The sequence below is a fragment of the Galleria mellonella genome, unplaced genomic scaffold (genome assembly GCF_026898425.1).
Source record: "Galleria mellonella isolate WM207_F2 unplaced genomic scaffold, CSIRO_AGI_GalMel_v1 utg139, whole genome shotgun sequence".
In the NCBI taxonomy this organism is placed as follows: domain Eukaryota; kingdom Metazoa; phylum Arthropoda; class Insecta; order Lepidoptera; family Pyralidae; genus Galleria; species Galleria mellonella.
In genome coordinates this window covers 10259113-10276992 of record NW_026441995.1, presented here as the reverse complement: position 1 = coordinate 10276992, position 17880 = coordinate 10259113, and the positions used below count along the sequence as shown (strand labels likewise).

The window sequence follows — 17880 nt, the reverse complement described above, 5'->3', positions numbered from 1 at the left end:
GAGACACGAGGCAAACAGCACAGGTTATTTCAAAAAAGGGGTAAAGAGGTTTTTTCAAAGTCAGAAACGCGCGCGTTATATTTTGGTATTGCAGGCGTTCATAGGCTACGATAACTGCTTACCATCAGGTGAGCTATGTATATGCTTGTTTACCACCTCAGTGGTATAAAAAAATTTTGGAACCTCTGATTTTAATACACTTAGTAAACATATTTTTTTCTAACTTAGTCTAAAACTAATATTTTTTCGCAATTCTTCATTGACAGTTCTAGTATGAGATTTCGCAAAATAGGCCCCTGTAATTTAGCAATTAGTTTCTTTTCACAATGATGCAATTACAGTTAATAAGTAATGTTGAATTAATAAGCTTTTTTTTTACGGATGCTTATAAAAACTTATCATAATAAGTTTTTATAAGCATCCTATTTGTAAATCATCGACATGACTACGTAAATATGTTTCCATAAAAAGATAGAAGTGAAAAATTATTACATTAATAACTGATTTAGGTGGAAGAAAGGGAAAATTATGTATGTAAATAAACATATGAGGGTATTTTTTTGGTTATTATTATATAATATATTTTTACATTCTTAAAATTTAATGGCTATGAATTAAATAAAATTATTATTAATCTTATTCCAATAGTTATAGCTACTTGATAATAGATGGCGCTAGTTGCAATAAAGTTTAATATATAAGTGATATACTACTTCTTAATTAGTCACAAAATTATACAAATCACAACTGGGCCCTTCATATATAACGAAGGCAGCCCAGAAACTCTTGACATGAGAGGGCGCTGATCTCACATGAATAATCATAGTCATAATAAAATTATCACATACTATTTAAATTACTTATTACATGTAAAGGAACTGATCACAAAACGTCACTATCATATAATCATGATTTTTGTTTTTTCTTCTCTTTTTCATTTTCATCTTCGCTTGACGATGAAATTTCTTCAGAACCGTTGAAAAAGTCTGGCGGATATTTAACTGTAGATGGTCTATTAGTCAAACTAGCTCTTCTGATAGCGTCAACAACCAATCTGTCAGCTATGTGAGCAAGTGGCGAATTTGGAGCTTTTGTGCTCAGCGATGTTCGTACAATAATATCGTCTGATATTGGCGAACCAACTGCCATATATCCTGAAAAACATATTTATTTAAAATTAGAAAATAAATCCCAATTTAATAAAATATATTGAACGTTTCACTATTTAGGTGTCCAAGGATGTTTATATATATCAAATTAAACAATAATCGTAATAATTAACTGGATATCGTGGGGCCCATTACTTATTTAACCAACTACGCGATTGCAATATGATCATTTGCTAATTGTGTAAAAATAATGACTCTAACACTATTATTTCCTAATTGCTACTAGGTTTTTTTTATTGGATGATAATGAAATGCTAAACCCACCTGCGCTAATGGTATATGCTGGCGGGGTACCAATAAGGGATTACAGGTAAGAATGAAAAGGCAGGCCAGTCAGCCCATCGTGATTACACTTTGAATTCAGTACGATGGTTTCCAGGGGGACCACGTGGAACTCAACCTGACTGAGTAGACTTGACTATATTGCTAGCATTGGAACTGGTAGTTCGTATTACTAATAATCCCCTCCTATCCCCTCCCCCCAACCATGTTTGCTACTTAGATTGTAGAAGTTTCTTTGTTTGTAGATGCATTTTTTTTAACAAAAACAGCGCCATTGTGCTAGCGGATAGATAGAACCATAAGCGTATTTCATGGGAAGCCAGATGGGCCATGCCCACTCCAGATTTTTTTAATGCGTGATAATGAAATAGTGACACCGCCTACGCTGTCAATATGCACTGGCGGGGTACCTGCCAGTGAGTGACGATAGATGAAGATTAAAGCAGGTCAGTATATTGCTAATAAGGTGAGCAATCAAACCCCATTACTAACAATCCATTTCCCTTCCTCCTCTCCAGATTTATTTGGTGTACAGCTCAGAAGCGAAGTTGCCAGGTATGAGCAAAAACATGACTAATAGAACATACACCTACCCCTTTGTTAAGGGACTAGGTCACCCATGTAAAATAATCTTAAATACATTACCAGAGGTAGACTTTGTACAAAAGTCGATTGCTTGGGTACCTCTGTCCCATTCGTGTTTCTACCGTGAAGCAATTGTGTTTACATGGCTGTGTTTCGGTTTGAGGGGTGGGATATGGCGTGAATTTACAGGGTACAGAGGAATAACATCTGAGTCCTCAGGAATGGCAACGCATAGAGGGTATCATGGGCGAAACAGCATACTCTGTTATGTCCATGGTACTACTCATGTCTATAGGCAACGGTTACCACTTTCCATCAGGTTAGCCGTCAACTTGTTTGCCATTCTAGGTTGTATAAAAAGAAAAGAAACTAATAGGCAGAACCAATTTCAGTTTCTATATCGCTTTGTAACGTTGTTAATAGCTTTTAGTTAATACAGAACGTATCAAAAATTAAGATTGACAGATATATCGAGCAATTTTCGGCAATCGCAAACTGTTTACGATATCCAGGGGGCGTGATGTAGGTATTATGTAGGTACGTTATTATACTATCGAAGAGGGTTCATAAATAATATAACCTTGGGGTTTAAAATAGCTTCTTTATACGAATCATAATATGACTGTGATTTCGTCTATATCTAAACTCAGTCGAGTTTACACTTCGTGAGAGGGACGTAATATCCGTTTAACAGTCCTCTGTCTTCTGGACCCTTTGTATAAAATGCAGATCCTAGTCTACTATTTAGCTTGGTATAATGTTTTCTCTAGTTTTTATAGTAGTTTCTAAGAAATCTGTTATAAAAATAGAAAAAATTGAGTCAAATATTTTCTACGCTGGCCCATTAGAATCTATTCATTCTCAGGTACTAAATATTTTTATACATAAATATTTTCAATATCTATTGTTTATTCTATATATCTTTAATTGGGCATTGGTATTTGCATTTCCCGATTATTAATGTTGTAGTGAACGTAATGCTGTATGTGCCAACAAGTGTAATGTACTGGATAACAAAAAAAAACTGCAGTTCGAAACACATTAATCCTTTAACCCCGTGATTATTAGGTTTATATGTATCAATAGATACTTACAAGCTGCTATTCAACCAAATACATATAATATTTCTGTTTTTAAACAAGTTAAAACGCCAATCAACCTAATGGTAAATAGTTGGTAATTGCCACCTATAAACATGAACAGCACCACGGACGTCACTGAAAATGTAAAATATATTACGAGTCATTTTGGCTGATATTGAATTATATATGGATGTATCTTTGAATTCAGTTTTTTGGCATTAGATATTTTTAAAATATTAATTAGAGCAAGTTGGCGCCATTTCACGCATGTCAAAAAATAGCCAACCACAGAAACTTCTTTGGTTACTTACTAATTTTACACTCCACAATTTTCGGTTGTTTTCTTTTGTTATTGATATAGAACGTGTTAAATATACAAAAACGTAATGTTAACTGTTCTAGCGTATCAGACTTTTCCTATGCCAAATATTATCACTCATTTTGGCTGTGTGGTCCCGGTATAGAATAGGCCACCCCTTCCTTCCCCGTGGGTATGGTAAGAGGTGACTAAGAGAGGGCGAAGGATGGATAGTAGCGTCCCTCTTAAAACATCTTCAAAGTCTAACTACGTTTGACAATCCGCCTGCCAAGCGTGCAACTATTGGCAGAACCCCCCAAAGGGAGACTTATGTTCAGCAGTGGACAGTTGAAGGCTGATGTGATGATGATGATGATCATTCACTTTGTATTTTAATTCGTTTCTTTTCTTTTTGGAAAGTTTGCTAAAGAGCGCTTAACACATTTTACCTTTCTAGATTCGATGTTACGATACCCATTTTTTTATGCAACTTAGAATGGCAAACAAGCTGACGGTCCACCTGATGTAAAGTGGTAACCGTCGCCTATAGACGTAAAAAGTACCATGAACATAATAGAGTATACTGTTTCGCCCATGTTACCTCCCATGCGTTGCTATTCCTGAGGACTAAGCTGTTATTTCTCTGTACCCTGTAAATTCACTGCTATAAACCGAAACACAGCCATGCAAACACAACTGCTTCACGGTAGAAACCCATTTATCCATACTCTTCATGTGCTGTCATAATCTTGAGGACTAATGTTTACTTTAATAACCAGTAATTTCACGGGGGAATGGGATTGTTAGTAATGGAGACTGAGAATCCCATTGCTAGCAATATACCCAACCAGGTCGACCTCCTCGCGGTTCCCCCTGGAAACTATCATGGTTAATTCCTGATGAATTCATCATGATGGGCTAATTTGCCTGTTTTCATTCTCATCTATCACCCTTCACTGGTGCTCCGCCAGCGTATCCCGTTAGCGCAGGCGGGGTTACCATACCATTTTCACCCATAAAAAAAAAGAACCAGTAATTTCACTGCCATATCTGAATCTTGGAACCTAAAGACAGCTTATTGTTATCAGATATTTACACCTTTAAACAAATATTTTAATGAATCATTTCACTCATATACTAAACACATAAAGCCACGCCACAATGTCAAAAACAAGCAACATTTTTAACGAACGACATTTAGAACAAACAATGTCTCTCTACATCATCACTTTACGAACGCGTATCACATGATTTTGTATAATGACAGATTCATATATGTTGTACTCGTCCTGCTTGGCATACGACTGATTAATGTATAATATTTTACCGACTTTTTTACTGATTTCCACTAACCAGTAATATATATTCGTAAAATTAAACTGCATTAGAGAATAGTTGTATATTAAAGTACAATTAATATTAGAAATGGTTTATTTTCTTTATTGATTGGTGGAATCGAATAACTCTTCTTATGTGTCAATTATACATTTTTTTTTATCAATTTTAAGTACGAAATCTACATAGGTATGTATAAAAAATTATTGGCTCTACTAACCTAATCTTTTTAATATGTAATTTTTAAGGTGTAAATTAAACACAAATAACGTTAAAATAATTATTCATTCAATATTTACATTCAACAATATTCTTACAAACAATTATTTCAGTAGGTATCCGTCATAGGCAATCTATATAATGATGTGATAACACTTAATTTTGGACTTAAACAAAATGTAGGGTGGATTATAAGCATTTTTATTTTTAAATAAAGGAAATAAGTAGTACATAAAGTAAGTAAAGTTGATATTAATAATGATCATGATATTAGAATTTTAATTTAAATTTACAATATTTAAATTGTATGTTATGGATAAAATAAATGTCCATTAATATTTATTTTCCAACAACTATCCTTCGAAAACTTTTCGAAGATAAAATGAAAAAAAAAAACCTATAAACAAACATCGACTGTAGCTAAAATTAATTCCTAGTGATTTTTTTTTTAATTTCACCTTTCATTCAACTGTTTTGATGACATTTAAGTTTATTCTTAAATCATAACTTTGGTATACCTACTCAATTTACTTACAATAATAACCATATATATTCCATATTTATTATATTAAAAATAAATAATTGTTCATTAATAACTTCACAATTTTTATGTTGTTTGTTCTATATTAACAAAATATGGGACAATTAATTTCATGTATAAATAAACAACCTAAAATAAATTATAACATCTACATTTAGGTAATTTTAAGAGTAGAAAATTTGTTTTGGTTTTCATTTTAATAATTACGCTTTCCGAATAATTGAATAATGTTTTAGTACCTATAATTAATCCCAAAAGAACCAATATTAGTATCAGTATTTCAGAAAATTACTTTCTTTAAATTGTAATATTAAATGCCAATAATACATACTTACTTACTACATTTTACACACATATTCATTCTATTAAATTTATCAGTTCACAGTTTGGAATGTTTTGAAGTAGGTATACATCTTAATAGTAATTGTTCGCACAACCTTAGGTAGACTACTTATTAATTTGAGTCTAATAGAGGCTAAGCTAGAATCTGACTAGTTCTAAAACTGGTTTGTGACCGTTATAATTTTTTTTTCTATATTTAAGCTTGTTGAGCCTATAAAAATATTTGACATTATAGTAATTAATTTTAACCGTTAATAAAATAAATAAATTTAAAACTTAATAAAAAATGTTATATCAATACCTAAGACATGCAAAATATTTTAATTGGCTCACCTTTATAATTTTACACAAGTTGCAATAATAATTGAGATTTACTGAGATTCTCTTTCGTTGAAATAATAACCAAATTACTTATACAATTGATAAGCATAATTCCTTGTAAAATGGTTTATTAAATAACTATCGTATTTAACAATATTAGTTAAAAAAAATATAGCAAAAATTCGAGCGAATATAATAGTAGACCTTGTGTAATAAATTTTTAGATTACGAACTTAATTATTTATAAGGTAACGGTGAAGTCCCCGTCCTTTTGCTCAGCTGTGGCTTCTGGTTTCTTCCGTTCCGGCATCTTGAGGAACACCGCCTGTTGACCATGTTCCGTGCTCTCTACAAGACATCACAAACACGTAAACAAATTAATACACCTCTATACAATATGTGTTAATAAAAAAATAATTGTATAAATGTTATTATTAAGTTGCTTCATAATTTTGGATTTTAATATTATTAATAAGCTAAGAATGTTAACGATGCATACTTTGCATATTGTAGCATAGTGAAAGAAACAAAGTACATAAAAGTAGATTAAGTATTCAACAAAATAATTAATATCAATCTAATAAAAATGAGTTCGTTTACAAAAATATTATTCAATACAATTCTTTTACAGTATAAACTGCCAGAATCTTAGCTGTAATCCACTACAATGCGCAGAGTAATATATATTGTATAGAGGCGTAAAGTAGAGGTGTTACTTTAATATTTAAAAAATCCACATTAAAAATTATAAATATGGTACAATAAACTTAGATTGTGTGCATATATAAAGCACATAGGTACATGCGTGATACAATATAGGTGCATAAGTATGATTTATTACAGTGTTACTTATTGAAACGCATTAAAATGCAGAGATTACCTAGTAAATCAGTTTTAGTCCTAATGATAGTAATAATTGACGATAATTGAATAAAAATTTTGCAACTAATATTAATTTTCCAGAATATATTTAAAAATAATATATTTTTAAAGATAACTAGTGGATCACACTTGAATTAATTAAACTATATTAATAGTCGTGGATAATTAAATTATTTTGTTTTCAATGTGCATATTATAGAGAGATAATGCATAAAATTAGTTTATATTTTATTCTATGTTCCTTTGTATAATCACACCGTTGGATATGTTATTGATTGTACATCTATTCCTCTCTTCGATAATTATAAATAATGTTAACTAAATCCTTCTGTGCTTATATTATTTTCGGCTACTTATTATATACTCATTTATGACAGTATCTTTTTCGCGTTTTTGAGCTTGTTGCGAATGATTACCATAAAAATTCCAACCAATTGGGTTGATAAGTTAAAAACTAAGATTTTCTAATACCTGATTGATTATTCATTAGCCTATTTTTAAATCTTTAGATAAGTGATCATAGTGTATTAAAAAATTTACTGCTCAAAACTAGTTTTTTGTCATTGTCCTATCTCAATTCATTGTTTTCTTATCTCAATTCATTGTCAGTGATATACGAGAATAATCTAGATAAATACTTAAATTATCAAAAAGGTGTTTTTACGCAAAAATATAGATTTATCATTTATTAATATAAAACATATGATATTATAGGTATATTTTATAAAATTAGAAAGACATCTATACTGAACTTTTTTATGTGCATAGCGTCAGAAAATATTTTTTTTTGCATTTACAATTTTAGATGCGAACTATTTTTAAGAATATATTTTTACACATACTAATAACAAGTTACTGACAGTTAGTTGTGATATGCAATGTAGACCTACGAATATTTTGAGACTGTCTCAAAAGTAAAATCTCGTATAGATTAAACAAATATTGTAGGTACAAATTATTTGGAATGTTACGTACGTCCATAAAATAATTAAATACATTTGAAATTGTCATACAATATTTACTTATTTATGAAACAGCAAATGATTCACAGAATTTTTAAATGTTGTGTTTAAAATATAATCTTCCTTATAATTATGTTTCATTGTACTAATAACGGCTAAAAAGAACTGAAATTAAACAAATGTTCACAGTCATCTTATTTATGTTGCATTTAAATACGTAAGGAGGCTATTATTGGCCGCAAATTAACCATTTATTGACGTCAGTTCTTGTATGGTCGTCGAAACAAATGTATCCTGTGTCAAAAAGAGGGATAGCACTGGGAACCAATTTGGCAAAATGGTACATCCTGCCGCGGTTTGATAATGGTTTTGTCAAGTTTTCTATATAGAAGTAAGGTTTTTGTAAATATACTTAAAGCAATTTTTACTTACTTCAACTTTTATTTTAAATCAACTTTAATTATTTAAATTATCAAATACCATATTACAAAACCTTGAATAATTTTAATAATACCTACTTATCTAAACACGTAATTAAAGAAAGAACAAAAACTGAAAAATTTACAATAATACGTATTAATGCGTATATTATTATATTCAGATATATTTCTTTTTTGTTAGATTTTGATAACAGTAAATTATGGTAAATTTTTTAATCATTCTTATAGTAACTTTATTAGTTTGATGTACTGAAATTATACTATATAAAATTTTAGACTTATAATACGAGTATAGTGATGAGCATTACGAATATAACTATGTAGGTATTATACTTATGAAGTATTTAAAACAATAATGGTAATTCATTGTTATGTTACAACACGTACAGAGAGTTGTGATATAAATAATAAGATATCGTTTCCCCTTGCACAAAAAATTACAGTTGTACAGCTACAGTTCTTTTATTTATTTTCCATATCATTTCGAATTTTCAGTAAACGTGATGGAATAAACTTACTATATTGATATATATTGCATTTGTACCGTATATTGTTAGAAGCGAGTTTATTTTGCGCAATAAGCTATAGGTAAATAGTACCTACATCTCCTGCAGGCTATGTATGTGATACGCTTCATAAGATACCAAGCGAATCAATTCAAACAAGTTATGAATAATAATTTTATATTCACACTTCAGATACTACCTACTTTACACCAACAACAATATTAATCTTATCAAATACTTAACAAGAACTATTACTTATTAATAATTCTAAGCTATTACTTGTTACATGTAAATAGGTTACTTGATGCAATAAATTGCAATAGTAATAAATTAGGATTTATCATTAGTGCAACAAACACTTCGTATGTTGACCTTAGATAAAATACGAGTAAGTTGCAGATAATTGAAACAACTTATTGTGAATATATTGCCAACTTTCTTATAAGCAACCTTGAGACCGAGTAAACATAGAATGATAACACAAATTTTGAAGATTTTATATAAAACAACTACATACAATGCCATAGAGAATATTTTATCTTGATTTTAACAAGAATTTGTGTCAAGATAGCGTCAATGCAAGTACATAATTATTAAGCGCACTATTTATAAGCGTGGTTAGTTTACATTTTGCACACACAACCACCCAACACCATTGTTTTTGACTTTAAATAGGAACTCACCAATCGATCTACGATCAGCCTGGCTGCCGTAAAAGTCATCCAGCTCCTTGGCTGAACACAACGGAGTGTCCACCTGCGTCGTCTCTTCAAATTTAGAGTAATCCACTTCGTATCCTTGACGTTCACGGTTGTATGTCACTAGCGGCACAAACCTATGTCCCCACATTATTTCACTAGACGTATAACTAGACCTCGCTTGTGTAGTTTGCCCCGTAGATTCTATAGTACCCTCTAATATAACGACTATCTCAAACTTCTCCTGTAAGACGTCTGCGGCAGATACACCATAGAAAGGACTTTCAGCGTTTATTCTGTGCACCATCGTAATAGGCCAAATGAAAAACAAGTTGCCATCGCACCCATCTGCGTTTAGTTGCAGTTCAGTTTGATAATGAGATAGAGTTTCTCCTTCCTTCGTTGTTCTAGACCGGATTAGCTGAGCTCTCACACTGGCTCCTATGATATGAGATTTCCTCAAGTCACCCACTCGGAACATTAGGCAGAGCTCGCCGTCCCTCTGGCATATTACTGCGTGTTTTGAAAACAGCAGGGTCTGTGTTCTGTGTTTAGGCCTTGTCATCTTCGCGAAAACTATACCCACCATGAAAGCTTGAATCATGACACCCACTATACTTTGTAGACACATAATGAAAATTGCTTCTGGACACTCTTCCGTAGTTGTTCGTGCACCATAACCAATTGTGTGTTGCGTCTCAATACTGAAGAGGAAACACGAAGTAAAATCGTAAATGTTTAATACACAAGGATTCCAATTTGAAGACTCTTGCATAGGCGGTAAATGATCAGTTTCCAGATCGCCATGTGTGAATGCTATTAACCACCATATAAGTGCAAATCCTAACCAGGATAAGATAAAGGAGAGTGTAAATACAAGTAGAGTCCATCGCCACTGTGCGTCGACAAGTGTAGTAAACATATCCTGGAGAAATCTCAACCGGCGCTGAGAAATCCGTGATTTAAGTATATTACATTCTCCATTTTTAAGAATAGCCCGCCGTCTTGTTCTTCTCGTGATTCCATGTCTGTGTAATCGGTTTCTGTAAACAAACAAAAATATAATTATAAAAATAATTTAACCTAGACACTTTTATAGAATAGTCCTGTAAATATAAATATGTAGTTCGCACTTGCATCGCTGGCGACGCCACTGACCTTCGTTAATGTTAATACCGATAATGTAGAACAGTTAAACAAATAATAGGTTTACTATTTAATATGTAAATAATCCTTATAACATGTAACAAATAAACATAGGATGCGAGCGGACGGACAAAAGCGAAACATTACGGTAGGAGTTCGGTCGGAGACGGCACAGGGTGCTTGTCGTCGACGAACCTCTTGGTGACTGTGGGGTAGTAAACGCCAGGGGAAAGGTTCCCGTTGGTGGCTACAGTTTTGACTTTTAGCCATTCATCGGGTAGGAGCTGGGCCTCCTCGCGGGAGGGTGGCGATTCTGGGTCGGCGTGCATGGTGCGTGGTGTCGTGCGCGCAGCTCACTCGCGTCCGACCGTCTGCGACAGCATCCTCCGATGCCCGCGACACTCCTGAAGCACCGAGCGAGATAATGACAAGATCACGACTGGCACTCTCGCGCCCGCCGCTCCGAAGACATGCTAAACATTGTATAATTGTATCGCTAGATTCTATAACGAAAATTATCAACTCACTACGGAAAATGAATTTCAGTTAGTATATGACGTTTATGAGCATACAGGGTGTTTTGCTCTGAATTAAAATACACATTAGATTATGTGTAGTTAGTTTTTATGTATGATTAAACCCCTTTTGTACCCGGTTCTCTTTGCCTTAACATTAAGAGACCTGGTTGTTTATCTATTATGTGTTTTCTGTCAATTTACCTATCATCTATAGAGATTAAATATAAATTTGCATAAATTAACATATTCATATATTTAATTATGTTATAAATATATACATATATTATTATAGAATAATTAGAAAATATCAAAACAGGAAAAATATTCGCAAGTAATTTGGACTTTTATAGATCACAGTGATGATGAAATTTTCTATAAACACCTAAAATTTTATATTAGTGTCTTGAAATATTGAAAACCAATATGTATTTTTCTTATAACAAATTATTAATATACATATGAATGGACAATAAAATAATATATGACATTATTTAATGATCAACAATAGTACATTAGTATGTTAGGATTATTCCTAATGTACAACAAATACAAAATAGAGTACACCGTCATATTACGTTAATTACCATACACTTAATAAACCAAATAATTTATTAACATTTGTCAAGAATTTATAGTTCTTTGTCATAGCGGTCGACTATTTGTTATTATTTAAAATTATTATGAGCTAGCAGTATCCCGTATCTTCGTTCGAGTGAATAGGTATGTAAAGAATCTTATGAGCTAACTTTCAGTGTGTGCATACAATGGGCCACCACATCCTTTCCCATGAGTGTCGTAAGAAGCGAACTTAATGGGCGAGGGATGGGCACGTCCCCCTTACCATCACCAACGCCCAGCTGCATATTACGTTAATTACAGCATAACATCATCGTCGTGATAATCCTAAATTAGGATATAATTTATTATTCATGTTTTTTGCATTTTTTGTCAAATATCCATTCATATAACCTCGCAAACTTTCGCATTTATTGTAATGGTAGCAGAACATTTTTTTTTTTTTATAATTACACTGCAGTTGCTACTGTAACTGTTATAATCATAATCTGCTTCTTGTATCCTTAAGAGGTATTAAGGTTAATTATTCTGTAATAAAGGTGCAATAAAGTAACAAATAAATTAATATTCAAATCATGTATAAAGTCTATTTGGTTATTACTTTAAAATATATTAGTATTATGAACTCAGAACATGCACTTTGTATGCTAATTTTTCCCTTACAACATCTAATATTTTTACATTTATAGTAGATAATTTTTGCCAATCTACTATAAATATAAATGATAAAACCAATGATATGAGACCAATACATAAACACATACAACATATGTATAGAATTCATTTCCGAATATCAGGCCCAATATGCATACAAATAAAAACAAAGTTTATTTGAAAATATTTTTTGAAATTATAGATTTTTTGAAATCTTTTTTCAAATTACTTTGCAGAGTTGCTTAATGGCTGCAGTCTGGTTTTAAAACCCCTCTTAAAACGTTACCAAAGTCTAACTGCGGTTGCTAATCCGCCTGCTAATCGTGGCAACGTTAAACGTGGACGGTTAACGGCTGAAATGATGATTATGAAAGTCGACACATTATTTATTTATTTATTTAATATATAATGTATTTTTAATAGAGAAAGTCTATTGAATTTGTTATAAGTCGTCTGTAAACGTTTATATTTCTGTTTTATTTTTAATAGAGAATATAAAGGCTTAATTTCAATTAGAAAATTATGCTGGCACTGTAACACCTGCACTTATATATATTTCAGCCGATCTAAATTATTATATTGACGGAAAACTTATGTACTGAGGTAAAAAACATACACAAAAAAGAACAGTGTTTCCTGGAATTTATGATAGTTTAACAGCAATAATCTGCAAAGTACAACAAGTCCTAAAATAGATACAATTTAATATGCCATAATTCTGTGGCAATTTGAAAAAAGTTATTTCATAAGAAAACTCGCGGTATGACAAATAAAAATCTGATGTCAGTCATTGCTGAACATAGGCCTACACCTTATAAGGTTTTGCCATTAGTTGCCACGCTTGACAGACGGGTTAGCAACTGCAGTTAAGATTTGGTGATGTTTTAAGAAAGACGCTACTACCCTTCTCTCGGCCAATAAATTCCCTTAGTCGCTATTTACAACACCCATAGGAAAGGCAAGGGTAGTCCATTCTATGCCGGGACCACACAGCTATTTCATTTATTAAAATTTAGCAAATTTTATTATCTTTCAATGTGAGCAGTGTTATGGTTAAAACATCCTATTTCATACATCGAGATGGAAGCCACCCCGGTATTTTCATTAAAATAGCTAATTTGACAGTGCAAATTGGGCTGCTAATGTGCTTCATTTTTCTGTTCTAATTTGTTGCTCTCGAATATTGCCGATTGAAGGTCAATCAACAAGTTTCAGAGGTGTGTATGTGCTTATTATATTGTCCACAGTGGGCGGGGTAAGATTATGATGAAATGAGCTGTTTAGAATAAATTGAGTACCTACATATATTGGCTATTTTCAAGCAACTTTAAACAGAAAAGATGCTCTATTGGCTTGTATTTTTAAATGTATGTTACAAAGTATTTTGCTAACTTTATAGTTATTTGATATTAATAATTTTCATTACATTCGAGAGGATGAATGATTCTTTTGATGAACTCACATACGTTTTCATTAAACTCTTTTGTTTTTGAGATACAGAACATTAAATTAGTTAATGTATTAATCGATAAATATGGCAAATTTAGGACTCTAAATTATTATATAGAAATATTATCCGTCACTAAGTTTGTGTTTGAGAAAAGGTTTTCAATATTACAAAATTTATTATAAAGCTGAAGCTTACTGGTATTACCACCATATAAAAAACTACTTTTCATAGAAGTACTATTGGTTTTAAGTTGTTGCAATATTGTAGTTAATCTTATATATATTATATATAAGATTAGTTGTTACTATTACTTACTATTATACTTACAATGGTTGTATAAAAAGATAAGGTAAATGATCCTATATCAGGAATATAAATAAATTATTTATTAACAATTTCTACTTAAAAGTTACGTAAATTTAAAGTAAGTATTACTCGATTTTCGTCCATCTGATGATCAATTCTATGGACAGATATTTGTCGATCTGATGATGTTTTAAATAATATAACACTCAACTAGTCCACATTTTACCGAACACGCTGAAACTGAACATCTGGAGAACCTAATACCATCAACTATAGACAAAATATCTTTATATCTAAGATACTTTTTAACAAAATATCATTTTTTTATTAATTATATGGTGTTTACTTAAAATCAATTTACACCTTTATTTAAACATCTTTAAGCACGACATATTATTGTCATATTGTAAATAAAGTGACATAAATAAGTCGTGATATTAAAATAAGCACTTCTACGGCGACACTTGTTGATTTTACGTAGATTTCAGGTGTTTGTAGGACACCACATGTAGACATATTATATTCCACTGATTCTTAAGCTGTCATGACAAATTAGTTACCTGTACGTAGTATAGAATTCCGTAACTAAATGTCTTTATTGAATAAATAAATAAATATCGTCGTCATTAAGTCAGTGTGAACATATATTCCCGTATCATCATAAATTAAGGACACCTACGATTCTTATTATAGAATTGCAGTGATTAATCTTCATATAATTTTAAACTATAAATTAGGCTTAGAACAAACAGAAACTTAGAAAAAAAAAAACAGTTTATATCTTCTTAATAATATACTAGTCTAGGCTGTTAGTAGTAATAGAGAAAGATTACAATATGATATATTATAATATATTCATCTAAGCTTCTATCTATCCTCTGCTGGACATAGGCCTCCCCCATACATTGCTATAAGGAATCTTCCCGAGCCACCTGCATTATCTAACTCCCTGCAGTGCATTTGAGTACGTTACTCCATCTAGTAAGGGGTCATCCTATATTGCTTTTGCCCATATGAGGTCGCCACTCAAGAACCTCGAAATCGGTTCTTCGAACTATGTAACCAGCCTATTACCACTTCAGCATGTTTATCCTTCAGGTTATATCGGTTACTTTGGTTTTTTCGCGGATATTCTCGTTTCCAATTCTATCACGCAAAGAAACTCTGAACTACACATCCATTATAATATATTAAGTTTAAGTAATTAATTTTTTATTTTGTTTGAGTACATATTGTTAATCTTTGTGTTCTGTATATTTTTTCGAAGGGAACAATAAAGTTTTCATTCAATTATATATTACTAATTTACTTTCCTGTGATGTTCTAATAAACCTAACCTTTACAAAAATGCCTGACTAGCATGATAATAGTTGGACGAGATAACCTAATATCATATAATAGGAGTGCCTAGTGGTGGAACATTAACAGATTGTTATAAAAATATAACCGATAGATATCAGTCTTAAATCCATATCTATATCAATTTAATAGGGTTATCGTTCCATTACTGTACTCTTGTCACTAATAAAAATATGAGTGTACAAATTGCTACTGCGGTTAGCAGAGATGGAAGCAATCAGACAATCATCTTGCACAGCGCGTGTCGAGTGGTATTACTGCCTACTTGACTCCTTGTATCCGGACGAATTTAGTGACACTTTAGATACAAGCAACAAATTGACTTTACGAATATCAAATATAAACAATTCCTAATCATGTTTCAAAATGAAAACCAATCAATCAAAAAAATCATCAAATGCGAATCGATTTTGCATATTGAGAATTTCGTTTCGTACGTAATATAATTAGTTTTAATAAAATTTATTAAAAACAATTGCATACTGTTCTAATCACTATTGGAAAAAAATAACTCTAGTAATAAGTGGTAATTGTAACAGTCACCTACAAACACGCATGGACATCAAAGATTACAATATGGCCGTCGTTATGGTAACCCTAAATGACATTTGTTCGGAATAAGATGTTATTCCTCAATACACAGAATTAGAACATTTTTGTTATTACATTTGCAATCGCAATTTATACATAATTTTTAAAAAGTTTTCAACTTCCAAACTATGGATATATATATCCATAGTTAATAATTATTACCCTCAATTTATAAACCAACATGCCACAATTAAAGTTACGGATACTACTAGCCCTGATTCTACAAAAGCCACTTATTAATAGTACATAAAACATTTAAATAATACACCCTTCAACACCAAAACCTTTTAAAATGTCTTTTTATCAATTATCTATTCATTTTTCGATATAAATTTTATGTAGTGTCCCTTCTAACAACAAAACAGGTTCTTTTGAGCCTACTTTATAGCCAAAAATTGACATGCAATGTACATCTACTGATATCTATATCCGTGGTTCAAATAGTCAGACGCAATACGTCTTGGTGGGTAATAAAATATAGTCGATGGAAAGGTTGTGAAGTGATTAATCAAGATTATGTGGATAGATATCCGTGTTTGCAGATTTCGCTGGATTTTGGTAGATTAAGATGATCCCATGGCTTCGTTGTGTTTACACGATTGTTTAGTAAACCTTGACGTGGGCACATGAGGGAGAGTGGCCTTAAATAGATATGGTTTTAAATTGAAATATAAGCCTACATGTAGAGACAAGTTTAAAGTCTGTTAGGCACGGGTAATATTGGTACTGCAATGATGTCTATATATTGGGTTCCTTTGCACAAAGATGGCGGAAAAAAGTTCTTTACTCATTTCAACATCAACCATACTAGTCAACTATCTATATTCATTTCAATCAGGTTCTTTATTTAGATATTATATGTAACATTTTTTTTACCACTACCATATCATACCACTGAAGTGGCAAACAAGCCGACGGCCCACCTGATGGTAAGCGGTTACTGCCTATGAACACTTGCAATACCAGAGGTATAACGCGCGCGTTACCGACCCTGAAGAAACTTCTTTACCCCCTTTTGAAGAACCCCAGCAGGGAGTTCATTCCATAATCTGAGTGTTCGTGGGAGATGTATTATACAAATAATAATAAAGAACCGGATAAATAGTAATTAATAGATCCATTATTGTGTTAATATATACGAGTACCTAGATATTGTATCTACCCTATATAGATATTGCTGTATTTTACCCACCCACTTATAAATTTCTATAGTCCTATATTAATATGTACCATACATAGAATAAAACGGTAAAGATATCGTTTCTGGACAATATTTTTTATTATTATTACTGTTACAGTTGTCGAATTTAAAATGTTTAATTCTGAAAGACTATGCACGATGTACACTATGTACTCACATCACACAAAAATTACAAGACGGATTTTGTCATATCTGATAAAATTTTATATCTGTATACAATGTTGTACACGTAGTTATTAATCGCAAACAAAAGGTTTTTAATACGAGTATATGCACCCTTGATAATGAGATGGTAATAAGATAGCTTTCCATATCTACTAACACGCCGTACCCAGCTGTCAACTAAATCTTATGGAAAAAATGTTTAGAATCTTTGATAGAATATTCCCTTGAAAGGTAGGTCATAAAATTTTATTA

General features: G+C 31.7%; 1 protein-coding gene across 7 annotated transcripts in view; it reads right to left on the bottom strand.

Annotated features, from left to right (window-relative positions):
• Positions 1-547: 547 nt before the first annotated feature.
• Positions 548-17880, bottom strand: part of LOC113510996 (G protein-activated inward rectifier potassium channel 3-like) — a 28183-nt gene continuing 10850 nt past the window's right edge. The window contains exons 2-4 of one of the 7 annotated variants that reach the window (XM_052903561.1): positions 10956-11281; positions 9648-10705; positions 548-1154 (exon numbers count right to left, since the gene is read on the bottom strand). In XM_052903561.1, the coding sequence (XP_052759521.1) occupies positions 907-1154; positions 9648-10705; positions 10956-11137 (1488 nt within the window). In that variant the 5' untranslated portion in view covers positions 11138-11281 and the 3' untranslated portion in view covers positions 548-906. Of the gene's footprint in view, positions 1155-5017; positions 6523-9647; positions 10706-10955; positions 11282-17880 lie in introns of those variants that run through there. The other 6 variants (XM_052903560.1, XM_052903563.1, XM_052903564.1 and 3 more) reach the window with 6 other exon arrangements.